At 57.1% G+C, this 18,875-nt stretch overlaps 1 protein-coding gene and 2 long non-coding RNA genes across 3 annotated transcripts; all 3 read right to left on the reverse strand.

Moving 5' to 3' along the window:
- Positions 1-4,889: 4,889 nt before the first annotated feature.
- Positions 4,890-6,486, reverse strand: LOC133627199 (uncharacterized). Its single transcript, XR_009820016.1, has 3 exons — positions 5,951-6,486; positions 5,356-5,445; positions 4,890-5,045 (listed from the first exon to the last, which is right to left on the reverse strand). It is a non-coding gene; the product is annotated as an uncharacterized LOC133627199 (long non-coding RNA).
- Positions 6,487-9,122: 2,636 nt separating this feature from the next.
- LOC133627210 (phosphoinositide-interacting protein-like) lies at positions 9,123-9,655 on the reverse strand. The gene has a single exon (XM_062011130.1). The coding sequence runs from the start codon at positions 9,635-9,637 to the stop codon at positions 9,242-9,244; it is 396 nt and encodes a 131-aa protein (XP_061867114.1). The 5' UTR covers positions 9,638-9,655; the 3' UTR covers positions 9,123-9,241.
- A 5,724-nt stretch (positions 9,656-15,379) lies between these two features.
- On the reverse strand, positions 15,380-16,978 carry LOC133627200 (uncharacterized). The gene is made up of 3 exons (XR_009820017.1): positions 16,441-16,978; positions 15,846-15,935; positions 15,380-15,535 (listed from the first exon to the last, which is right to left on the reverse strand). It is a non-coding gene; the product is annotated as an uncharacterized LOC133627200 (long non-coding RNA).
- Positions 16,979-18,875: the final 1,897 nt, after the last annotated feature.

Consider the following 18,875-nt stretch of genomic DNA (forward strand, 5'->3'; position numbering starts at 1 on the left):
TCCAGTAATCAGATTTCAATAATCAACAAAGCAAATTCCTGCCTGAGCTGTCAGGTTTTCTCCCAGGGCCTCAGTGGTGCCAGGAGGGCTGGAACTGAGGACACTTTTAGCTGTCTGCAGCCTCAGGGGATGTAGACTACCACAGCAGTGCCAGCCTGGAGCAGCCCAGGGCCCCACATCAGCCTCCTGCCAGCACCACAAAGCTGAGCTGCTGGTGATTGCTGCCAGCCCCAAAGCTGTCCCTCTCCCCCATGCCCCTGCCAGCCCCAAAGCTGTCCCTCTGGCCATTCTCCATGCCCCTGCCCTGCATGGATTGCATGCCAGCCCCTGCAGCCAAGCCCAAGCCACCTCCACGATGGCCTGGGCACAAGACCCCAGTGGGGCTCAGAGGGATGAGCAGTGTCACTATGGCTCAGTGCCTGTTCCATGGTCAAGCACAGAGCTCCCAAAACATCACATGAGCTTTGACCCAGAGCAGTGAATTTAACACTCTTCTTTAACACAGGCCATGTGTTTGCCCTGACTGCACCCAGGGCTACTGCTGGCCTTTGGGACGGCTCACCTGGAGGGACACATCATAGGTGACATCCAGCTGGATCTGCACCCTGCATGTGCCCTGGGAAGGCCTCTGGCCACAGCAGCCAGCCACGAGGTGTAGCTGAGATGAGGGTGAAGCCTGGTGGCCTCAGGCCTTTTTCCATCCCTACTGGGCAGTGTGAGAACATGCACCACATGCAGCTGTACAGAGTCTGCAAAGCTGGCACAGCTCCAGAGACACTGTCTTAAGAAAAGCTGCCTATATTTGGGACACAATGGGCCCAGTGCCCATCTAGGGATGCTGATGGCTTGCTGCCAGCTACCACCTCCCTTATTCTCTCACCTGTGTCCTCTGCCAAGGTTTGTGGTTCATTCTGAAAAGGGACAGGTGTAATTATTCAGTTAGCTCTCCCCCAGCACAGACACTACTGCAGAAATGCAGATCTGGTGGGACACACACATGTTGTGATGCTTCAGGTTTGCCAGACTTGGACCATCAAGCAAAAAAAATGCAAGCCAAGAGCAATGGACACTGTTTGGGTCCCTTCTATTTTCAGCTTTCATCCCTCTCTGATGAACCAGGAAAGATGAGGAGACATATTTCTGCCATCCTGATGTATCTTCTACAGCACTTGATCAGGGATGATCAAGGTGAATTTGGTAATAGTAGCATGCTCTGGTTTCTGTTTCTGTTCCTTTTGAGCTGCTAATTTTACCTCTCTACCAGCTGGACTGGTTGCAGTGGAGCATGCTGACCCCTTGGTTTTGGAGAAGCATGAGCTGCCTGTTTTGGTGGCTATGGCCACGTTAGACATGCAGGTGATTGGGTAAACCTTCCTCTGCTGTCAGCTTCTGTGCCACAGCTCACCTCACAGCTTCTGTGGGTTGTGGCTTCAGGCAGCCACAGGCTCCTGAGACAAAACCCAAATGCTGACAGCAATATCCACTGCTCTGAGGAGACAGCAAGGCTGGGCCAAAGCTCTGCCTCATCTCTACAACCTGCCAGGAGTCAGCTCAGTCCTGAGGAAAACCCCACCAGCTGTAGCTTTCAGAGGTGTGCCCAGATCCTGGATAACCTCTTGCTCAGCTGGTATGTGCAGCCTGGCCATCAGCTGCCTTGCTCCTAGTGTTGCTGGCTTGTGATCCCCCTCTTCTACCTCAAATCTCTTGCAAGGCTCTTCCTGCAATTTCATGCAGGATAGCTCTGTCATTTCTTGGCTTTCTCCTTGTAACATCCATTGTGGAGAGGTTTTATGGTCAAGCCACTGTATCATTGTAATTTGGCTTTGTGGTTGGAAATTTGCTTTCTTCTCTGGAGTCATGCCCAGATCCTGCTCCCGGGGCCCCGCGGGGAACCTGCCCCTCCTGAGCGGGGAAAGCCTGTGGCTCCCTGTGCAGGGCACATGAGGGTCACCAGCCCCAGACAGGGTCTCACCAGCCCCAGACAGGGTCACACCAACCCTGGCAGCTGGCCCGCTGCGTCCCTGCTGCCTGTGGCCTGTGGGAGCAGTCAGCATCTGTCTCCTGTGGAGTTTGGTAATTCAGGGAGAGTGTTGGGTCCTGCACTACAGGCACAGGAGCAGCAAGGGATGCCTGTGCTAGTGCTGTGCCCACAGGAGAGGGGAGAATGATGCCCTGAGAAAGGAGAGGGAGAGAGGCATAAACCTGTCTGCAAGGGAGCTGCTGGTGGGGAGGAGGGTGGGCAGCAGGAGGAAGGACCGAGAGATAACAGCAGTGATAGGCAGCAGCTGGGAAGGGGCACAAATGAGGTTGGGTAATGGGCTTGGGGCAGGTGGAGTCCCACACCTGGAGTTCACAGGCAAGGCTGCAGCAAGGGGCTCTTGGAGGTGGGTGATAAGGTGGGTCATCCTTAACACAAAACCAGCCCTCTGCAGGGCCTCAGCAATGGGAGAGTTGAGGGATGATTCTCAAGATGCCAGGGCACAGGCAGCGTAGTGAGTTGGGCTGGAAACACCAGCCAGCTCCGGCCCAAGCATGGACTAGGCAGCTTTCAACAGTCAGGAAAGGGCAGTTTGGGGCAAAACCCTGGGAAATGGTGTTTACACTGCTGCTCCCCACCATGTGCTGTCAGGGGAGAGCTGGGGAGCAGCAGCAGATGCAGAGACCAGGGAGGAGGGAGCTGGAGCTTCAGTTCTAGAACAGGCCAACAGCAGTTAGTACAGGAGAAACTCTGGGCTCTGCACAAGGGACATGCTTCTCTCCCACTGCTGTTTGCAGCTGGAGAGGGGGAACACTGTGGTGCCTCTCCTGTTCCTCAGCCAGCCCACACAGCAGCCCTGAGCACTCCCAAATAAAGAATCCCTTGTGCCAAGATTTGCAGCATCTTTTGCAAACACTCCTTTTTTATTTCACAAGCAAGCCTTGAAGTGACTGTGTAAGGAGGAACCCAAAGCATGCACAGACCTTCCCCACCAGCACCCTGGGCCACTGCACCACCGAGATGCTTGGAACCCTCAGGAACAGCCCGTGCTTCATCCACATGTGTTTCTGAGGAGCTCCTATCTCAGTGTCATGGTTCAGAGGGGACAGGCACTGCTAAGGAAGCCAAGAGCAATGTTCTGTGCTACAGCACTGAGCTGGGAGTGCTGGGCACTGCTCCAGCCCTGGTGCCCCAGTAACCTGCACTGCTGGCACGTGGGCACCTCGCTGACAGGAGCACTCTGCTTCGCCTGTGGGCAGTGAAACATCCTTAGAACTGTGAGAGCAAATAGTTTGCAGCATCATGAAGCGTTTCCAAGAGTCTGGGACAGCTTCTGGAACCTGATGGAGCTGATCCATGTCTGGCTGCTGCACTGGGGTCCCCCAGCCCCACATGCCTCAGCGCCCCATGGCAGGACACACAGGCAGCAAAGGCAGCCTGTGCCCAGGGGATGCTCCCACCCCACATGACCCACCCGTGCCTCTGCCTCCTGCTGCTGCCCGAGGATAAGTCCATGGTGTACGTGAGAGTGGCTGCGTTGTCAGCAGTGTTCCAGCTGAGAAGGTGAGAAGGAAGCGATCAGTAATGAGAAACCCCAGTGGCACCGTGTCTGCCGAGCAGCGTGTCCCCAGCTGCTGCTCATCCCTGTGGCCAGGGAACAGCCTCGTGAGGTGAAGCATCGTTTCTCCTGCCGAGAATGTGCTCTGGATAGGAGACAGGTGAAAATGAGAGAGAGGAGAGGGCTGGCAGTGAGCTGCCCCTGTCAGGGGTCACTGAGGCAGGTCCTCACCCCAGCATGGGGACACCCAGCCACACAGGAGAGGGTTAAACACGCCTGCCCAGAGATTAAAACCAAATGGCCTTTGATTTAGTGACAGGTGAGAGGAGAAATCTGACCCTCTACAGCTTCCACCCCCACTTTCAAGGGGAGCTGCAGCCCTCCCTGCTGCATAGATGGATGAGCCACACGCTGTGCCCCGTGTCGCTGCTGTCTGGAACAGCGTGTCTGTCGCTGGACGGATCCTGTTCCCGGGGCCCCGCGGGGAACCTGCCCCTCCTGAGCGGGGAAAGCCTGTGGCTCCCTGTGCAGGGCACATGAGGGTCACCAGCCCCAGACAGGGTCTCACCAGCCCCAGACAGGGTCACACCAACCCTGGCAGCTGGCCCGCTGCGTCCCTGCTGCCTGTGGCCCCAATGCCAGAGGGGGTTAATGGCTTAAAGGCCGTCATTGCAAGCGGAGAGGCAGGAGTTGGTGGCAAGAGGTGAGGGCTGAGGTTTGCCCTTAGCCCCAGACTGAGCTGGTGGCTGGAGGGGAAGGTTTAGGTTGCTGATGGAGAAGGGATGGGAGGAGATGCCTGCTGGCATCACCAGCCGCTGCAGGGGGACCCTCCCCGGGGCTGGGTCTGATCCAGCCTGCAGACGAGCTCGTGGAACTGATGTGACTTGTGCAGCCCTTGGTGAGGGGGCTCAGCCGTGGCCTCGGGCACTGACCCTGACACGGGCACTCCCTGGACCATCCTGCCTCGCAACACCCAGGCTCTTCCAATCAAGAGAGGTCACCTGGGGTTTGAAAACCCACCTAGACCCCAACCCTGTTTCGTGCTGCAGCCCCGTGTCCCCTCCCTGCTGAGGGACCTGTGCCAGCACCAGGGCTGCGGGGAGTGGGCAGGGAGCCTGTGAACAGCCTAGACAACCTCGTACTAGACAGCCCCTGGTAATAAAATCTAGTCTCCCTGTAAACAAATGTGTGGGCCGCGGGCACCATGTGCTGGGGCCTCAGCCCGGCGCTCGCTGAGCTGCAGCCGCCCCCAAGCCTCGGCCCTGCCCCTGGGACAGCCCCGGCCCTCCCCCTGCCCGGGCTTCTGGCCCAGCCCTTTGCTTACCCCAACAGTCGGTAATGCAAAGAGCCCTCTCACACTTGGGTGAGCAGGTTCCATGGACTCTCGGAAACAGAATTAAAACTCATTTATTGTAACTGAGCAGTGAAAGAAAAAAGGAAAGCAAAGAGACTGGAAAGTTGTAAGGTTGAACCGCCGGGACTCCTCCTCTCCAGCTGCTCCAGCCTTTCCTGGGGAAGAAAAGGATCAAGGGATGAGCCTGCAGCCCCAGATCTTCCCAGCGGTTCTTAGCTGGGAAGAAGATGGGACCTACAGCAATGCTGGGGACCTTGCCCCGATGCAGAGAGATGGGCTCTACCGGTTCCTCTCCCGGGGTGCTCGTGGTCCTGTTGGGACACACGGCTGGCTCTGCTTTGCTGGTGCCCTTCCCGTGGGGCGAGCCCCAGGGCTGTGGGGCAGGGAGGGGGAGCGAGGGCACGGGCCGAGGGGCAGGGAGAGGGGAGGGCCCAGCGGCCACCCGGGGCAGCGGCAGCAGCTCACCTGCAGCGTCCGGATCTCGTTGCCCGTTCGGGACTCCGCCGCCTGGATCCCGCCGATCTGCGTGAGCACATCCTGGGACAGAGCCACGGCCTGGGAGAAGGGGGTTGGTGGGTCAGCCCCAAGGGAGGGTCCCGCCGAGCCCCTCGGCCCTGCCCCGGGGCAGCCGCTGCGCTCCCGCAGGCAGCAGGGCCGGCTCCAGCCCTGCCCGCGCCCGGCCCCAGGCGCTGGAGGGACCCCCGGGGCGAGGAGCCGCTGCCGAGGGCCGGGGCCGGGCCCTGCCCGAGGAGGGAGGGCGAGCTCCCCGCTGCCAGGGGAGCCTCCATCGGGGCCTCGGCCGGTGCGTCCCGCAGGCCCAGGTGTCCCAGCATGGCATCCAGCACCCTCTGCAGTTTATTAAGGGAAACAGAGCTTTCCTCACGAAGCCCGAAGGCACTGTCCAGCAGCTGGGACAGGCTGAGTGAGGCCATGCCGGTTCCTGACTATTTTTCCCACAACAAATAACGACGAAAGGAGAAAAGACAGAAATAAAGAGACAGAGAAAGAACCGTTCGCGGAGCCCCCGCGGGAAATGCCCAGCCCCACACAGCCCGCTTACCTGTCCGACGCTGCTGCTTCTCTGCAGCCCGCGGCGCTGGGGGAAGGTTCCGACCAAGCTTGCACAGATCCAGTCTCCGAAAACCAGTGTCTTTAAGGCGGTTGATTGTATCTGAAAGGAGCCTCACACAACCCAGAAAACCAGCTCCCTGTTTTTTATGAATTTTCTTGTGATTCCACACGCTGGTTGTAATTGAATCCGACTTCCCAATATACAGGTCATAATGCTGATTCCATCTTGGATCAACTGTATTCTTCACAGTATCTGTAGAATGGCATTGGCCAGAAATGGGACAAGTCGAATTCAGGCATTAAATCCAAAGCAAATCCATCTCTCTGCGTATGTTGATCTTCCACGCCGAGAGGGCTGAATTCAAAGAGGGAGCAGAGAGATGAAGAGATGGGATCAAAACAGTCCGGGGGAGGCGCTGGGGGAAGGTTCCGACGGGCAGCGCCGCGACCCCACAGGAGACAGAGCCCACGGGACCCACAGACACGCCAAACACAGCCGCATGGTCGACCAGCGAATGCACCCCGCGCCCCTCGTCCCCCGCTTTATATCTCCGCCCCGGCGCATGCGCTGTGCGGCCTCTGGAAGCTGCTGGAAAGCGCTGGAAGGCCCGAGCCCGGGCCCCGGCCCCGAACCCGCCGCGCCCGGGGCCCGCGCGGGGCCGCTGTGTGCTCGGACCGCTGCGCGCCCGCTCCGGGGCAACAGCGGCCCCCACAGGCGGAGCCCGGCCAGAAGCTTCCCCTGCAGCTGCCGGGGCCGGCGCCGGCCAGCGCTGACACGGCCCCGCAGCGGCCCAGGCCCGGCCCCGCGGTGACTGAGGGAACGCCTCTCTCGGGAACGTGCTGGAGAGGCCGCTGCTGCCTGTGTTTGTTGTGTGGTGGCCAGTGCCAGGATAAGGGGCAACAGGCACAGGCTGGAGCACCACCTGTGCAGAATCTTTGGGCAGGATTAGCTGTTGTTAATGAATGAAGAAGCTGTTGCAGAGCTGTGTAGCAGGCTGCCATCTCAGCAGAGCCTGCCCAGCACGTTTGCTGGGGGCTGAGCTTTGAGGTGCAGCAGAAACGTTTCCTCTTTGAGCTGCTCTGTGAGATAATGAATTTTGTACTGGATTTCCTGCTCTTTTTATAGAGCAGGGCAAGCTGGCAGGTCACATCCGAGCTTGCTTCAGTGAGAGCTGGGCAGAGTTCTGTTTGCTGGATAACCTGATACATTCTTAAAGTGTGGTTTTCTTTGGTCTGATCCAAAGCATTGCCGTGGTTTAAGCCCAGGCAGAAGCTCAGACTCATGCAGCCACTCCCGTGCCAGTGGGATGGGGGGAGAACCGTGGGAAAAAATAGTACAGCTTGTGTGTTGAGATAAGAACAGTTTAATAGCTAAAATGAAGTAAAGGAATAACAATAGCAGCAGCAATAATAAGGCCATCTAATAACAGTTGTAATCGTAGAGTCACAGAATGGTGGGGTTGGAAGGGACCTTTAGAGATCACCCAGTTCAACCCCCTGCACAAGCAGGTCCCACCTAGATCAGGTCACACAGGAACTATGAAAAGCAGTATGACAAGGAGAGAGAGAAATAAAGCCCAAGGAAACACAAGTGCTGCCCAATGCAGTTGGCTCCCCACTCCCTGGCTGATGCCCAAGCAGAGATCTGCCCCTCTCAGTCAACTCCCCCTGTTTCTATACTGGGCATGATGGTCTGTGGTATGGAATAGCCCTGGGGCTAGTTGGGGTGGGCTGTGCTGGTCATGTTCCCTCCCTGCTCCTTGCTGAGGCTGGAAAGCCCTTCACTGAAGATAAGCACTGCTCAGTGACAAGCAGAACATCCCTGTGTTAGCAACATCCTTCTCACTCTACATCCAAAGCCTGTCACTGTACCTGCTGCTAGGAGCAGAATCAGCTCTATCTCAGCTGAAACTAGGACAGTGTCACACCAGAGGCTCCTGTGGGAGCAGAGAGGGATGTTAGGGAGCACTTCTTTGCAGGTGCATGGGAATGACCCAATGACATAAGTGCCCTGTGATAAGATCAAAGGTCCCTCTAGCCCAGTGCTGACTCCAGCAGCAGCAGGAGGAGCCAGCTCAGGACCCAACCCTTTCTGCTCTTCATGGATCTCTCCAGCATCCCCCACTGTTAGGATAAGGAAGTAAGAGAGCAAAAGCTGCTTCTGCTGTCTCTTTTTTGGTCTGTGGTCCATCATCCTGTTTCAGCCCCCGTGGACACCTGCTGCCCCTGCAGCCTCCCACTTCAGAGGGACATAGACATCGGTGGTCCCATGGCACAGGGGCAGGGTTCCACTTTTTGTCAGTCCTCTGGAGTTTTGCTGGGCCACAGTGGACCATGCATTTGATGTCAGCTTCTAATGGAACCCTTGTGAGCAGCCCCCAGGATATCCTGCTTCTCCATTTGCCTGATGTGCTCCAGCTCAGCCTGGGAGGGAATGATGCCAGGAGCTCTTTGCACTGCATGCACAAATGCAAAGTCCACCCAACTTCACAGCAGTAATCAGCCATTTATACCCTGTGCAACTAAGTAGAGAGTTCCCACTGTTGGGGTCAGCATCCCATCTGCATGCTGATCTTCAAGCTGTTAATCTTTCTATCCCTTCAGTTAATATTTCTCTACCTCACTGTCCCCTCCAACATCTGGGCAGTAAATGGTTAGACAGACCTGATAAATCTCCTCTCCTCACCTAGGCAGGCTTCATCCTCTCCCAGTCACTTCCTTGTGCCTCCCACACACTCCTCACATCTCATCACAGATTTACTCTGAGCACATCACCTTGGGAGAGCCTCACCCAAGGCACATGACCAGTATGAAATACAAAGGTAATTTAACACTTCTAAGTACCTAAAGTCCAGTGACATAACAGGGTGATGGACATAAACTAGAACACAAAATCTTCCATTTAAACTGGAGAAACTTGTTTACTGTTGAGGTGAGGGAGCCCTGGCCCAGGCTGCCCAGGGAGGGTGTGGAGGCTCCTTCTCAGGAGGTTTCCAAACCCACCTGGACACGTTGCTGTGCCCCTGATGGAGGGGAACCTGCTGTAGCAGGGGCTTGGGCTGGATCAGCTCTGCAGAGCCCTTCCCACCCCCACCACTCTGAGATTCTGTGGTTCTAATCTTCACACTGGAGGCTGCTATAGCTTGTTTCACCTGCAGGGAAAAGACTTAAGTGGCATGAAATCCTCTAAGAGAGTACAAGAAGATGTTTCTTTCTATGGCTAACTGGCAGAGGTGGGTAGAGGGGAGAAGTGTCTTCCCAGGCAGGTCCTGGGCTGCCCTCAGCGGTTAAAGAAGAAGGACTTGAGGCTCTGCAGAAACTGTGACTTCTGTCTCTGCTTCTGCTTCTTCCTGATGATGGGGATCCAGACGAGGCCACAAACCAGCAGCATCAGTCCCAAGGACAGGAAAGCAGGGCCACACATTTTATAAACCTTTCTGTTCTTGATTTGGATGCAAGACAGGCTGGTGATGACCGTCCCAAAGAGGAAGACGGCTGCTCCCACCGACACCACGATGACGGGCTTGTGGTAAATCTCCCACTTGCTTCTGGATGCACTGGTCCAGACAGACTCACTGCAAGAGCTGCTGCAGAGGGTGCTGCCTGTGTTACTGCTCAGCAGCTCCTTGCACTGAGACTTCTCACTCCCATCAGGGCTCTTGGGGGGGATTTCCATGGTGACAGGATCCGAAGAGGAGACCTGAGGTGGATAAAAGGGAAAGAGCAGAGCAAGGCTGGTGATGGAGGATGGATTGGGTGCTTTCCACTGTGCCAAGTCAAATGAGCCATAGAATCAGAGAATGATAGGGTTGGAAGGGACCTTGAGAGATCATCCAGTCCATCATTCCTGCAGAAGCAGGTTCACCTAGATCAGGTCATATGAAGGTAGAGAATGCCTCGTGGGTGGCTGCAGGGAGAGGAGAGCATCACACCTATGAGAGCAATGAAATGTAGGGATTGGCAACAGGGTGCTGCAGTTAGGCTGGCAGAGGAGTCCCTCTGCCCACCCATAGACAGTGGGACTCCTGCAGTCCCCGTCCCTGCCTTTAGACCTTCCAGCCTCACAGCTTCCAGCTCCCACAGGGATTCAGTGGTGGGATAGCTAGGTCCATTGGAACCCAGTACCCTGAGCCTCCCAGGGCTCTTAGCTGCTTTCAGGGCAGAAGCAGGGTGCTGCATGTAGGGCTGCTGATGCTGACTGTATCCCTAGACCTTCTCTTTCCCCCCTAGATTCCAAATGACACCTCAGCACCTTATGGCACCATCATGTCTCTCTCTTGCAGGTGGGGAAACTGAGGCACGGGGTGTGCCATGTCAGGACTGCTCAGTGGGAGGGCAAGAGCTTACCTGAGGCCCCCAGGGTTGGATGTTTTTCACTGCCACATCCAGCCTGAATCCATTAGGCTTGTAGATACAGCCCAGAAGCCTCTCATTTCCTATCTAAATGCAGAGATGGGGGATGGGGAAATGGTCATCACAGAGGAAATCTTTCTCCAGCTGTAAGCTGGGGCAGGCTGCTGCTGGAGGGCTGTTGGGCTTGGTAATAATCAACAAAGCAAATTCCTGCCTGAGCTGTCAGGTTTTCTCCCAGGGCCTCAGTGGTGCCAGGAGGGCTGGAACTGAGGACACTTTTAGCTGTCTGCAGCCTCAGGGGATGGGGTTTGTAGACTACCACAGCAGTGCCAGCCTGGAGCAGCCCAGGGCCCCACATCAGCCTCCTGCCAGCACCACAAAGCTGAGCTGCTGGTGATTGCTGCCAGCCCCAAAGCTGTCCCTCTCCCCCGTGCCCCTGCCAGCCCCAAAGCTGTCCCTCTGGCCATTCTCCATGCCCCTGCCCTGCATGGATTGCATGCCAGCCCCTGCAGCCAAGCCCAAGCCACCTCCACGATGGCCTGGGCACAAGACCCCAGTGGGGCTCAGAGGGATGAGCAGTGTCACTATGGCTCAGTGCCTGTTCCATGGTCAAGCACAGAGCTCCCAAAACATCACATGAGCTTTGACCCAGAGCAGTGAATTTAACACTCTTCTTGAGCCCTGGTTGGGCACACACCACAGGCCATGTGTTTGCCCTGACTGCACCCAGGGCTACTGCTGGCCTTTGGGACGGCTCACCTGGAGGGACACATCATAGGTGACATCCAGCTGGATCTGCACCCCGCATGTGCCCTGGGAAGGCCTCTGGCCACAGCAGCCAGCCACGAGGTGTAGCTGAGATGAGGGTGAAGCCTGGTGGCCTCAGGCCTTTTTCCATCCCTACTGGGCAGTGTGAGAACATGCACCACATGCAGCTGTACAGAGTCTGCAAAGCTGGCACAGCTCCAGAGGCACTGTCTTAAGAAAAGCTGCCTATATTTGGGACACAATGGGCCCAGTGCCCATCTAGGGATGCTGATGGCTTGCTGCCAGCTACCACCTCCCTTATTCTCTCACCTGTGTCCTCTGCCAAGGTTTGTGGTTCATTCTGAAAAGGGACAGGTGTAATTATTCAGTTAGCTCTCCCCCAGCACAGGCACTGCTGCAGAAATGCAGATCTGGTGGGACACACACATGTTGTGATGCTTCAGGTTTGCCAGACTTGGACCATCAAGCAAAAAAAATGCAAGCCAAGAGCAATGGACACTGTTTGGGTCCCTTCTATTTTCAGCTTTCATCCCTCTCTGATGAACCAGGAAAGACGAGGAGACGTGTTTCTGCCATCCTGATGTATCTTCTACAGCACTTGATCAGGGATGATCAAGGTGAATTTGGTAATAGTAGCGTGCTCTGGTTTCTGTTTCTGTTCCTTTTGAGCTGCTAATTTTACCTCTCTACCAGCTGGACTGGTTGCAGTGGAGCATGCTGACCCCTTGGTTTTGGAGAAGCATGAGCTGCCTGTTTTGGTGGCTATGGCCACGTTAGACATGCAGGTGATTGGGTAAACCTTCCTCTGCTGTCAGCTTCTGTGCCACAGCTCACCTCACAGCTTCTGTGGGTTGTGGCTTCAGGCAGCCACAGGCTCCTGAGACAAAACCCAAATGCTGACAGCAATATCCACTGCTCTGAGGAGACAGCAAGGCTGGGCCAAAGCTCTGCCTCATCTCTACAACCTGCCAGGAGTCAGCTCAGTCCTGAGGAAAACCCCACCAGCTGTAGCTTTCAGAGGTGTGCCCAGATCCTGGATAACCTCTTGCTCAGCTGGTATGTGCAGCCTGGCCATCAGCTGCCTTGCTCCTAGTGTTGCTGGCTTGTGATCCCCCTCTTCTACCTCAAATCTCTTGCAAGGCTCTTCCTGCAATTTCATGCAGGATAGCTCTGTCATTTCTTGGCTTTCTCCTTGTAACATCCATTGTGGAGAGGTTTTATGGTCAAGCCACTGTATCATTGTAATTTGGCTTTGTGGTTGGAAATTTGCTTTCTTCTCTGGAGTCATGCCCAGATCCTGCTCCCGGGGCCCCGCGGGGAACCTGCCCCTCCTGAGCGGGGAAAGCCTGTGGCTCCCTGTGCAGGGCACATGAGGGTCACCAGCCCCAGACAGGGTCACACCAACCCTGGCAGCTGGCCCGCTGCGTCCCTGCTGCCTGTGGCCTGTGGGAGCAGTCAGCATCTGTCTCCTGTGGAGTTTGGTAATTCAGGGAGAGTGTTGGGTCCTGCACTACAGGCACAGGAGCAGCAAGGGATGCCTGTGCTAGTGCTGTGCCCACAGGAGAGGGGAGAATGATGCCCTGAGAAAGGAGAGGGAGAGAGGCATAAACCTGTCTGCAAGGGAGCTGCTGGTGGGGAGGAGGGTGGGCAGCAGGAGGAAGGACCGAGAGATAACAGCAGTGATAGGCAGCAGCTGGGAAGGGGCACAAATGAGGTTGGGTAATGGGCTTGGGGCAGGTGGAGTCCCACACCTGGAGTTCACAGGCAAGGCTGCAGCAAGGGGCTCTTGGAGGTGGGTGATAAGGTGGGTCATCCTTAACACAAAACCAGCCCTCTGCAGGGCCTCAGCAATGGGAGAGTTGAGGGATGATTCTCAAGATGCCAGGGCACAGGCAGCGTAGTGAGTTGGGCTGGAAACACCAGCCAGCTCCGGCCCAAGCATGGACTAGGCAGCTTTCAACAGTCAGGAAAGGGCAGTTTGGGGCAAAACCCTGGGAAATGGTGTTTACACTGCTGCTCCCCACCATGTGCTGTCAGGGGAGAGCTGGGGAGCAGCAGCAGATGCAGAGACCAGGGAGGAGGGAGCTGGAGCTTCAGTTCTAGAACAGGCCAACAGCAGTTAGTACAGGAGAAACTCTGGGCTCTGCACAAGGGACATGCTTCTCTCCCACTGCTGTTTGCAGCTGGAGAGGGGGAACACTGTGGTGCCTCTCCTGTTCCTCAGCCAGCCCACACAGCAGCCCTGAGCACTCCCAAATAAAGAATCCCTTGTGCCAAGATTTGCAGCATCTTTTGCAAACACTCCTTTTTTATTTCACAAGCAAGCCTTGAAGTGACTGTGTAAGGAGGAACCCAAAGCATGCACAGACCTTCCCCACCAGCACCCTGGGCCACTGCACCACCGAGATGCTTGGAACCCTCAGGAACAGCCCGTGCTTCATCCACATGTGTTTCTGAGGAGCTCCTATCTCAGTGTCATGGTTCAGAGGGGACAGGCACTGCTAAGGAAGCCAAGAGCAATGTTCTGTGCTACAGCACTGAGCTGGGAGTGCTGGGCACTGCTCCAGCCCTGGTGCCCCAGTAACCTGCACTGCTGGCACGTGGGCACCTCGCTGACAGGAGCACTCTGCTTCGCCTGTGGGCAGTGAAACATCCTTAGAACTGTGAGAGCAAATAGTTTGCAGCATCACGAAGCGTTTCCAAGAGTCTGGGACAGCTTCTGGAACCTGATGGAGCTGATCCATGTCTGGCTGCTGCACTGGGGTCCCCCAGCCCCACATGCCTCAGCGCCCCATGGCAGGACACACAGGCAGCAAAGGCAGCCTGTGCCCAGGGGATGCTCCCACCCCACATGACCCACCCGTGCCTCTGCCTCCTGCTGCTGCCCGAGGATAAGTCCATGGTGTACGTGAGAGTGGCTGCGTTGTCAGCAGTGTTCCAGCTGAGAAGGTGAGAAGGAAGCGATCAGTAATGAGAAACCCCAGTGGCACCGTGTCTGCCGAGCAGCGTGTCCCCAGCTGCTGCTCATCCCTGTGGCCAGGGAACAGCCTCGTGAGGTGAAGCATCGTTTCTCCCGCTGAGAATGTGCTCTGGATAGGAGACAGGTGAAAATGAGAGAGAGGAGAGGGCTGGCAGTGAGCTGCCCCTGTCAGGGGTCACTGAGGCAGGTCCTCACCCCAGCATGGGGACACCCAGCCACACAGGAGAGGGTTAAACGCGCCTGCCCAGAGATTAAAACCAAATGGCCTTTGATTTAGTGACAGGTGAGAGGAGAAATCTGACCCTCTACAGCTTCCACCCCCACTTTCAAGGGGAGCTGCAGCCCTCCCTGCTGCATAGATGGATGAGCCACACGCTGTGCCCCGTGTCGCTGCTGTCTGGAACAGCGTGTCTGTCGCTGGACGGATCCTGTTCCCGGGGCCCCGCGGGGAACCTGCCCCTCCTGAGCGGGGAAAGCCTGTGGCTCCCTGTGCAGGGCACATGAGGGTCACCAGCCCCAGACAGGGTCTCACCAGCCCCAGACAGGGTCACACCAACCCTGGCAGCTGGCCCGCTGCGTCCCTGCTGCCTGTGGCCCCAATGCCAGAGGGGGTTAATGGCTTAAAGGCCGTCATTGCAAGCGGAGAGGCAGGAGTTGGTGGCAAGAGGTGAGGGCTGAGGTTTGCCCTTAGCCCCAGACTGAGCTGGTGGCTGGAGGGGAAGGTTTAGGTTGCTGATGGAGAAGAGATGGGAGGAGATGCCTGCTGGCATCACCAGCCGCTGCAGGGGGACCCTCCCCGGGGCTGGGTCTGATCCAGCCTGCAGACGAGCTCGTGGAACTGATGTGACTTGTGCAGCCCTTGGTGAGGGGGCTCAGCCGTGGCCTCGGGCACTGACCCTGACACGGGCACTCCCTGGACCATCCTGCCTCGCAACACCCAGCCTCTTCCAATCAAGAGAGGTCACCTGGGGTTTGAAAACCCACCTAGACCCCAACCCTGTTTCGTGCTGCAGCCCCGTGTCCCCTCCCTGCTGAGGGACCTGTGCCAGCACCAGGGCTGCGGGGAGTGGGCAGGGAGCCTGTGAACAGCCCAGACAACCTCGTACTAGACAGCCCCTGGTAATAAAATCTAGTCTCCCTGTAAACAAATGTGTGGGCCGCGGGCACCATGTGCTGGGGCCTCAGCCCGGCGCTCGCTGAGCTGCAGCCGCCCCCAAGCCTCGGCCCTGCCCCTGGGACAGCCCCGGCCCTCCCCCTGCCCGGGCTTCTGGCCCAGCCCTTTGCTTACCCCAACAGTCGGTAATGCAAAGAGCCCTCTCACACTTGGGTGAGCAGGTTCCATGGACTCTCGGAAACAGAATTAAAACTCATTTATTGTAACTGAGCAGTGAAAGAAAAAAGGAAAGCAAAGAGACTGGAAAGTTGTAAGGTTGAACCGCCGGGACTCCTCCTCTCCAGCTGCTCCAGCCTTTCCTGGGGAAGAAAAGGATCAAGGGATGAGCCTGCAGCCCCAGATCTTCCCAGCGGTTCTTAGCTGGGAAGAAGATGGGACCTACAGCAATGCTGGGGACCTTGCCCCGATGCAGAGAGATGGGCTCTACCGGTTCCTCTCCCGGGGTGCTCGTGGTCCTGTTGGGACACACGTCTGGCTCTGCTTTGCTGGTGCCCTTCCCGTGGGGCGAGCCCCAGGGCTGTGGGGCAGGGAGGGGGAGCGAGGGCACGGGCCGAGGGGCAGGGAGGGGGGAGGGCCCAGCGGCCACCCGGGGCAGCGGCAGCAGCTCACCTGCAGCGTCCGGATCTCGTTGCCCGTTCGGGACTCCGCCGCCTGGATCCCGCCGATCTGCGTGAGCACATCCTGGGACAGAGCCACGGCCTGGGAGAAGGGGGTTGGTGGGTCAGCCCCAAGGGAGGGTCCCGCCGAGCCCCTCGGCCCTGCCCCGGGGCAGCCGCTGCGCTCCCGCAGGCAGCAGGGCCGGCTCCAGCCCTGCCCGCGCCCGGCCCCAGGCGCTGGAGGGACCCCCGGGGCGAGGAGCCGCTGCCGAGGGCCGGGGCCGGGCCCTGCCCGAGGAGGGAGGGCGAGCTCTCCGCTGCCAGGGGAGCCTCCATCGGGGCCTCGGCCGGTGCGTCCCGCAGGCCCAGGTGTCCCAGCATGGCATCCAGCACCCTGTGCAGTTTATTAAGGGAAACAGAGCTTTCCTCACGAAGCCCGAAGGCACTGTCCAGCAGCTGGGACAGGCTGAGTGAGGCCATGCCGGTTCCTGACTATTTTTCCCACAACAAATAACGACGAAAGGAGAAAAGACAGAAATAAAGAGACAGAGAAAGAACCGTTCGCGGAGCCCCCGCGGGAAATGCCCAGCCCCACACAGCCCGCTTACCTGTCCGACGCTGCCGCTTCTCTGCAGCCCGCGGCGCTGGGGGAAGGTTCCGACCAAGCTTGCACAGATCCAGTCTCCGAAAACCAGTGTCTTTAAGGCGGTTGATTGTATCTGAAAGGAGCCTCACACAACCCAGAAAACCAGCTCCCTGTTTTTTATGAATTTTCTTGTGATTCCACACGCTGGTTGTAATTGAATCCGACTTCCCAATATACAGGTCATAATGCTGATTCCATCTTGGATCAACTGTATTCTTCACAGTATCTGTAGAATGGCATTGGCCAGAAATGGGACAAGTCGAATTCAGGCATTAAATCCAAAGCAAATCCATCTCTGTGCGTATGTTGATCTTCCACGCCGAGAGGGCTGAATTCAAAGAGGGAGCAGAGAGATGAAGAGATGGGATCAAAACAGTCCGGGGGAGGCGCTGGGGGAAGGTTCCGACGGGCAGCGCCGCGACCCCACAGGAGACAGAGCCCACGGGACCCACAGACACGCCAAACACAGCCGCATGGTCGACCAGCGAATGCACCCCGCGCCCCTCGTCCCCCGCTTTATATCTCCGCCCCGGCGCATGCGCTGTGCGGCCTCTGGAAGCTGCTGGAAAGCGCTGGAAGGCCCGAGCCCGGGCCCCCGGCCCCGAACCCGCCGCGCCCGGGGCCCGCGCGGGGCCGCTGTGTGCTCGGACCGCTGCGCGCCCGCTCCGGGGCAACAGCGGCCCCCACAGGCGGAGCCCGGCCAGAAGCTTCCCCTGCAGCTGCCGGGGCCGGCGCCGGCCAGCGCTGACACGGCCCCGCAGCGGCCCAGGCCCGGCCCCGCGGTGACTGAGGGAACGCCTCTCTCGGGAACGTGCTGGAGAGGCCGCTGCTGCCTGTGTTTGTTGTGTGGTGGCCAGTGCCAGGATAAGGGGCAACAGGCACAGGCTGGAGCACCACCTGTGCAGAATCTTTGGGCAGGATTAGCTGTTGTTAATGAATGAAGAAGCTGTTGCAGAGCTGTGTAGCAGGCTGCCATCTCAGCAGAGCCTGCCCAGCACGTTTGCTGGGGGCTGAGCTGAGGTGCGGCAGAAACGTTTCCTCTTTGAGCTGCTCTGTGAGATAATGAATTTTGTACTGGATTTCCTGTTCTTTTTATAGAGCAGGGCAAGCTGGCAGGTCACATCCGAGCTTGCTTCAGTGAGAGCTGGGCAGAGTTCTGTTTGCTGGATAACCTGATACATTCTTAAAGTGTGGTTTTCTTTGGTCTGATCCAAAGCATTGCCGTGGTTTAAGCCCAGGCAGAAGCTCAGACTCATGCAGCCACTCACACACTACTCCCGTGCCAGTGGGATGGGGGGAGAACTGTGGGAAAAAATAGTACAGCTTGTGTGTTGAGATAAGAACAGTTTAATAGCTAAAATGAAGTAAAGGAATAACAATAGCAGCAGCAATAATAATGCCATCTAATAACAGTTGTAATCGTAGAGTCACAGAATGGTGGGGTTGGAAGGGACCTTTAGAGATCACCCAGTTCAACCCCCTGCACAAGCAGGTCCCACCTAGATCAGGTCACACAGGAACTATGAAAAGGAGTATGACAAGGAGAGAGAGAAATAAAGCCCAAGGAAACACAAGTGCTGCCCAATGCAGTTGGCTCCCCACTCCCTGGCTGATGCCCAAGCAGAGATCTGCCCCTCTCAGTCAACTCCCCCTGTTTCTATACTGGGCATGATGGTCTGTGGTATGGAATAGCCCTGGGGCTAGTTGGGGTGGGCTGTGCTGGTCATGTTCCCTCCCTGCTCCTTGCTGAGGCTGGAAAGCCCTTCACTGAAGATAAGCACTGCTCAGTGACAAGCAGAACATCCCTGTGTTAGCAACATCCTTCTCACTCTACATCCAAAGCCTGTCACTGTACCTGCTGCTAGGAGCAGAATCAGCTCTATCTCAGCTGAAACTAGGACAGTGTCACACCAGAGGCTCCTGTGGGAACAGAGAGGGATGTTAGGGAGCACTTCTTTGCAGGTGCATGGGAATGACCCAATGACATAAGTGCCCTGTGATAAGATCAAAGGTCCCTCTAGCCCAGTGCTGACTCCAGCAGCAGCAGGAGGAGCCAGCTCAGGACCCAACCCTTTCTGCTCTTCATGGATCTCTCCAGCATCCCCCACTGTTAGGATAAGGAAGTAAGAGAGCAAAAGCTGCTTCTGCTGTCTCTTTTTTGGTCTGTGGTCCATCATCCTGTTTCACCCCCGTGGACACCTGCTGCCCCTGCAGCCTCCCACTTCAGAGGGACATAGACATCGGTGGTCCCATGGCACAGGGGCAGGGTTCCACTTTTTGTCAGTCCTCTGGAGTTTTGCTGGGCCACAGTGGACCATGCATTTGATGTCAGCTTCTAATGGAACCCTTGTGAGCAGCCCCCAGGATATCCTGCTTCTCCATATGCCTGATGTGCTC

The sequence above is a fragment of the Colius striatus genome, chromosome 18 (assembly GCF_028858725.1).
Source record: "Colius striatus isolate bColStr4 chromosome 18, bColStr4.1.hap1, whole genome shotgun sequence".
Lineage (NCBI taxonomy): Eukaryota > Metazoa > Chordata > Aves > Coliiformes > Coliidae > Colius > Colius striatus.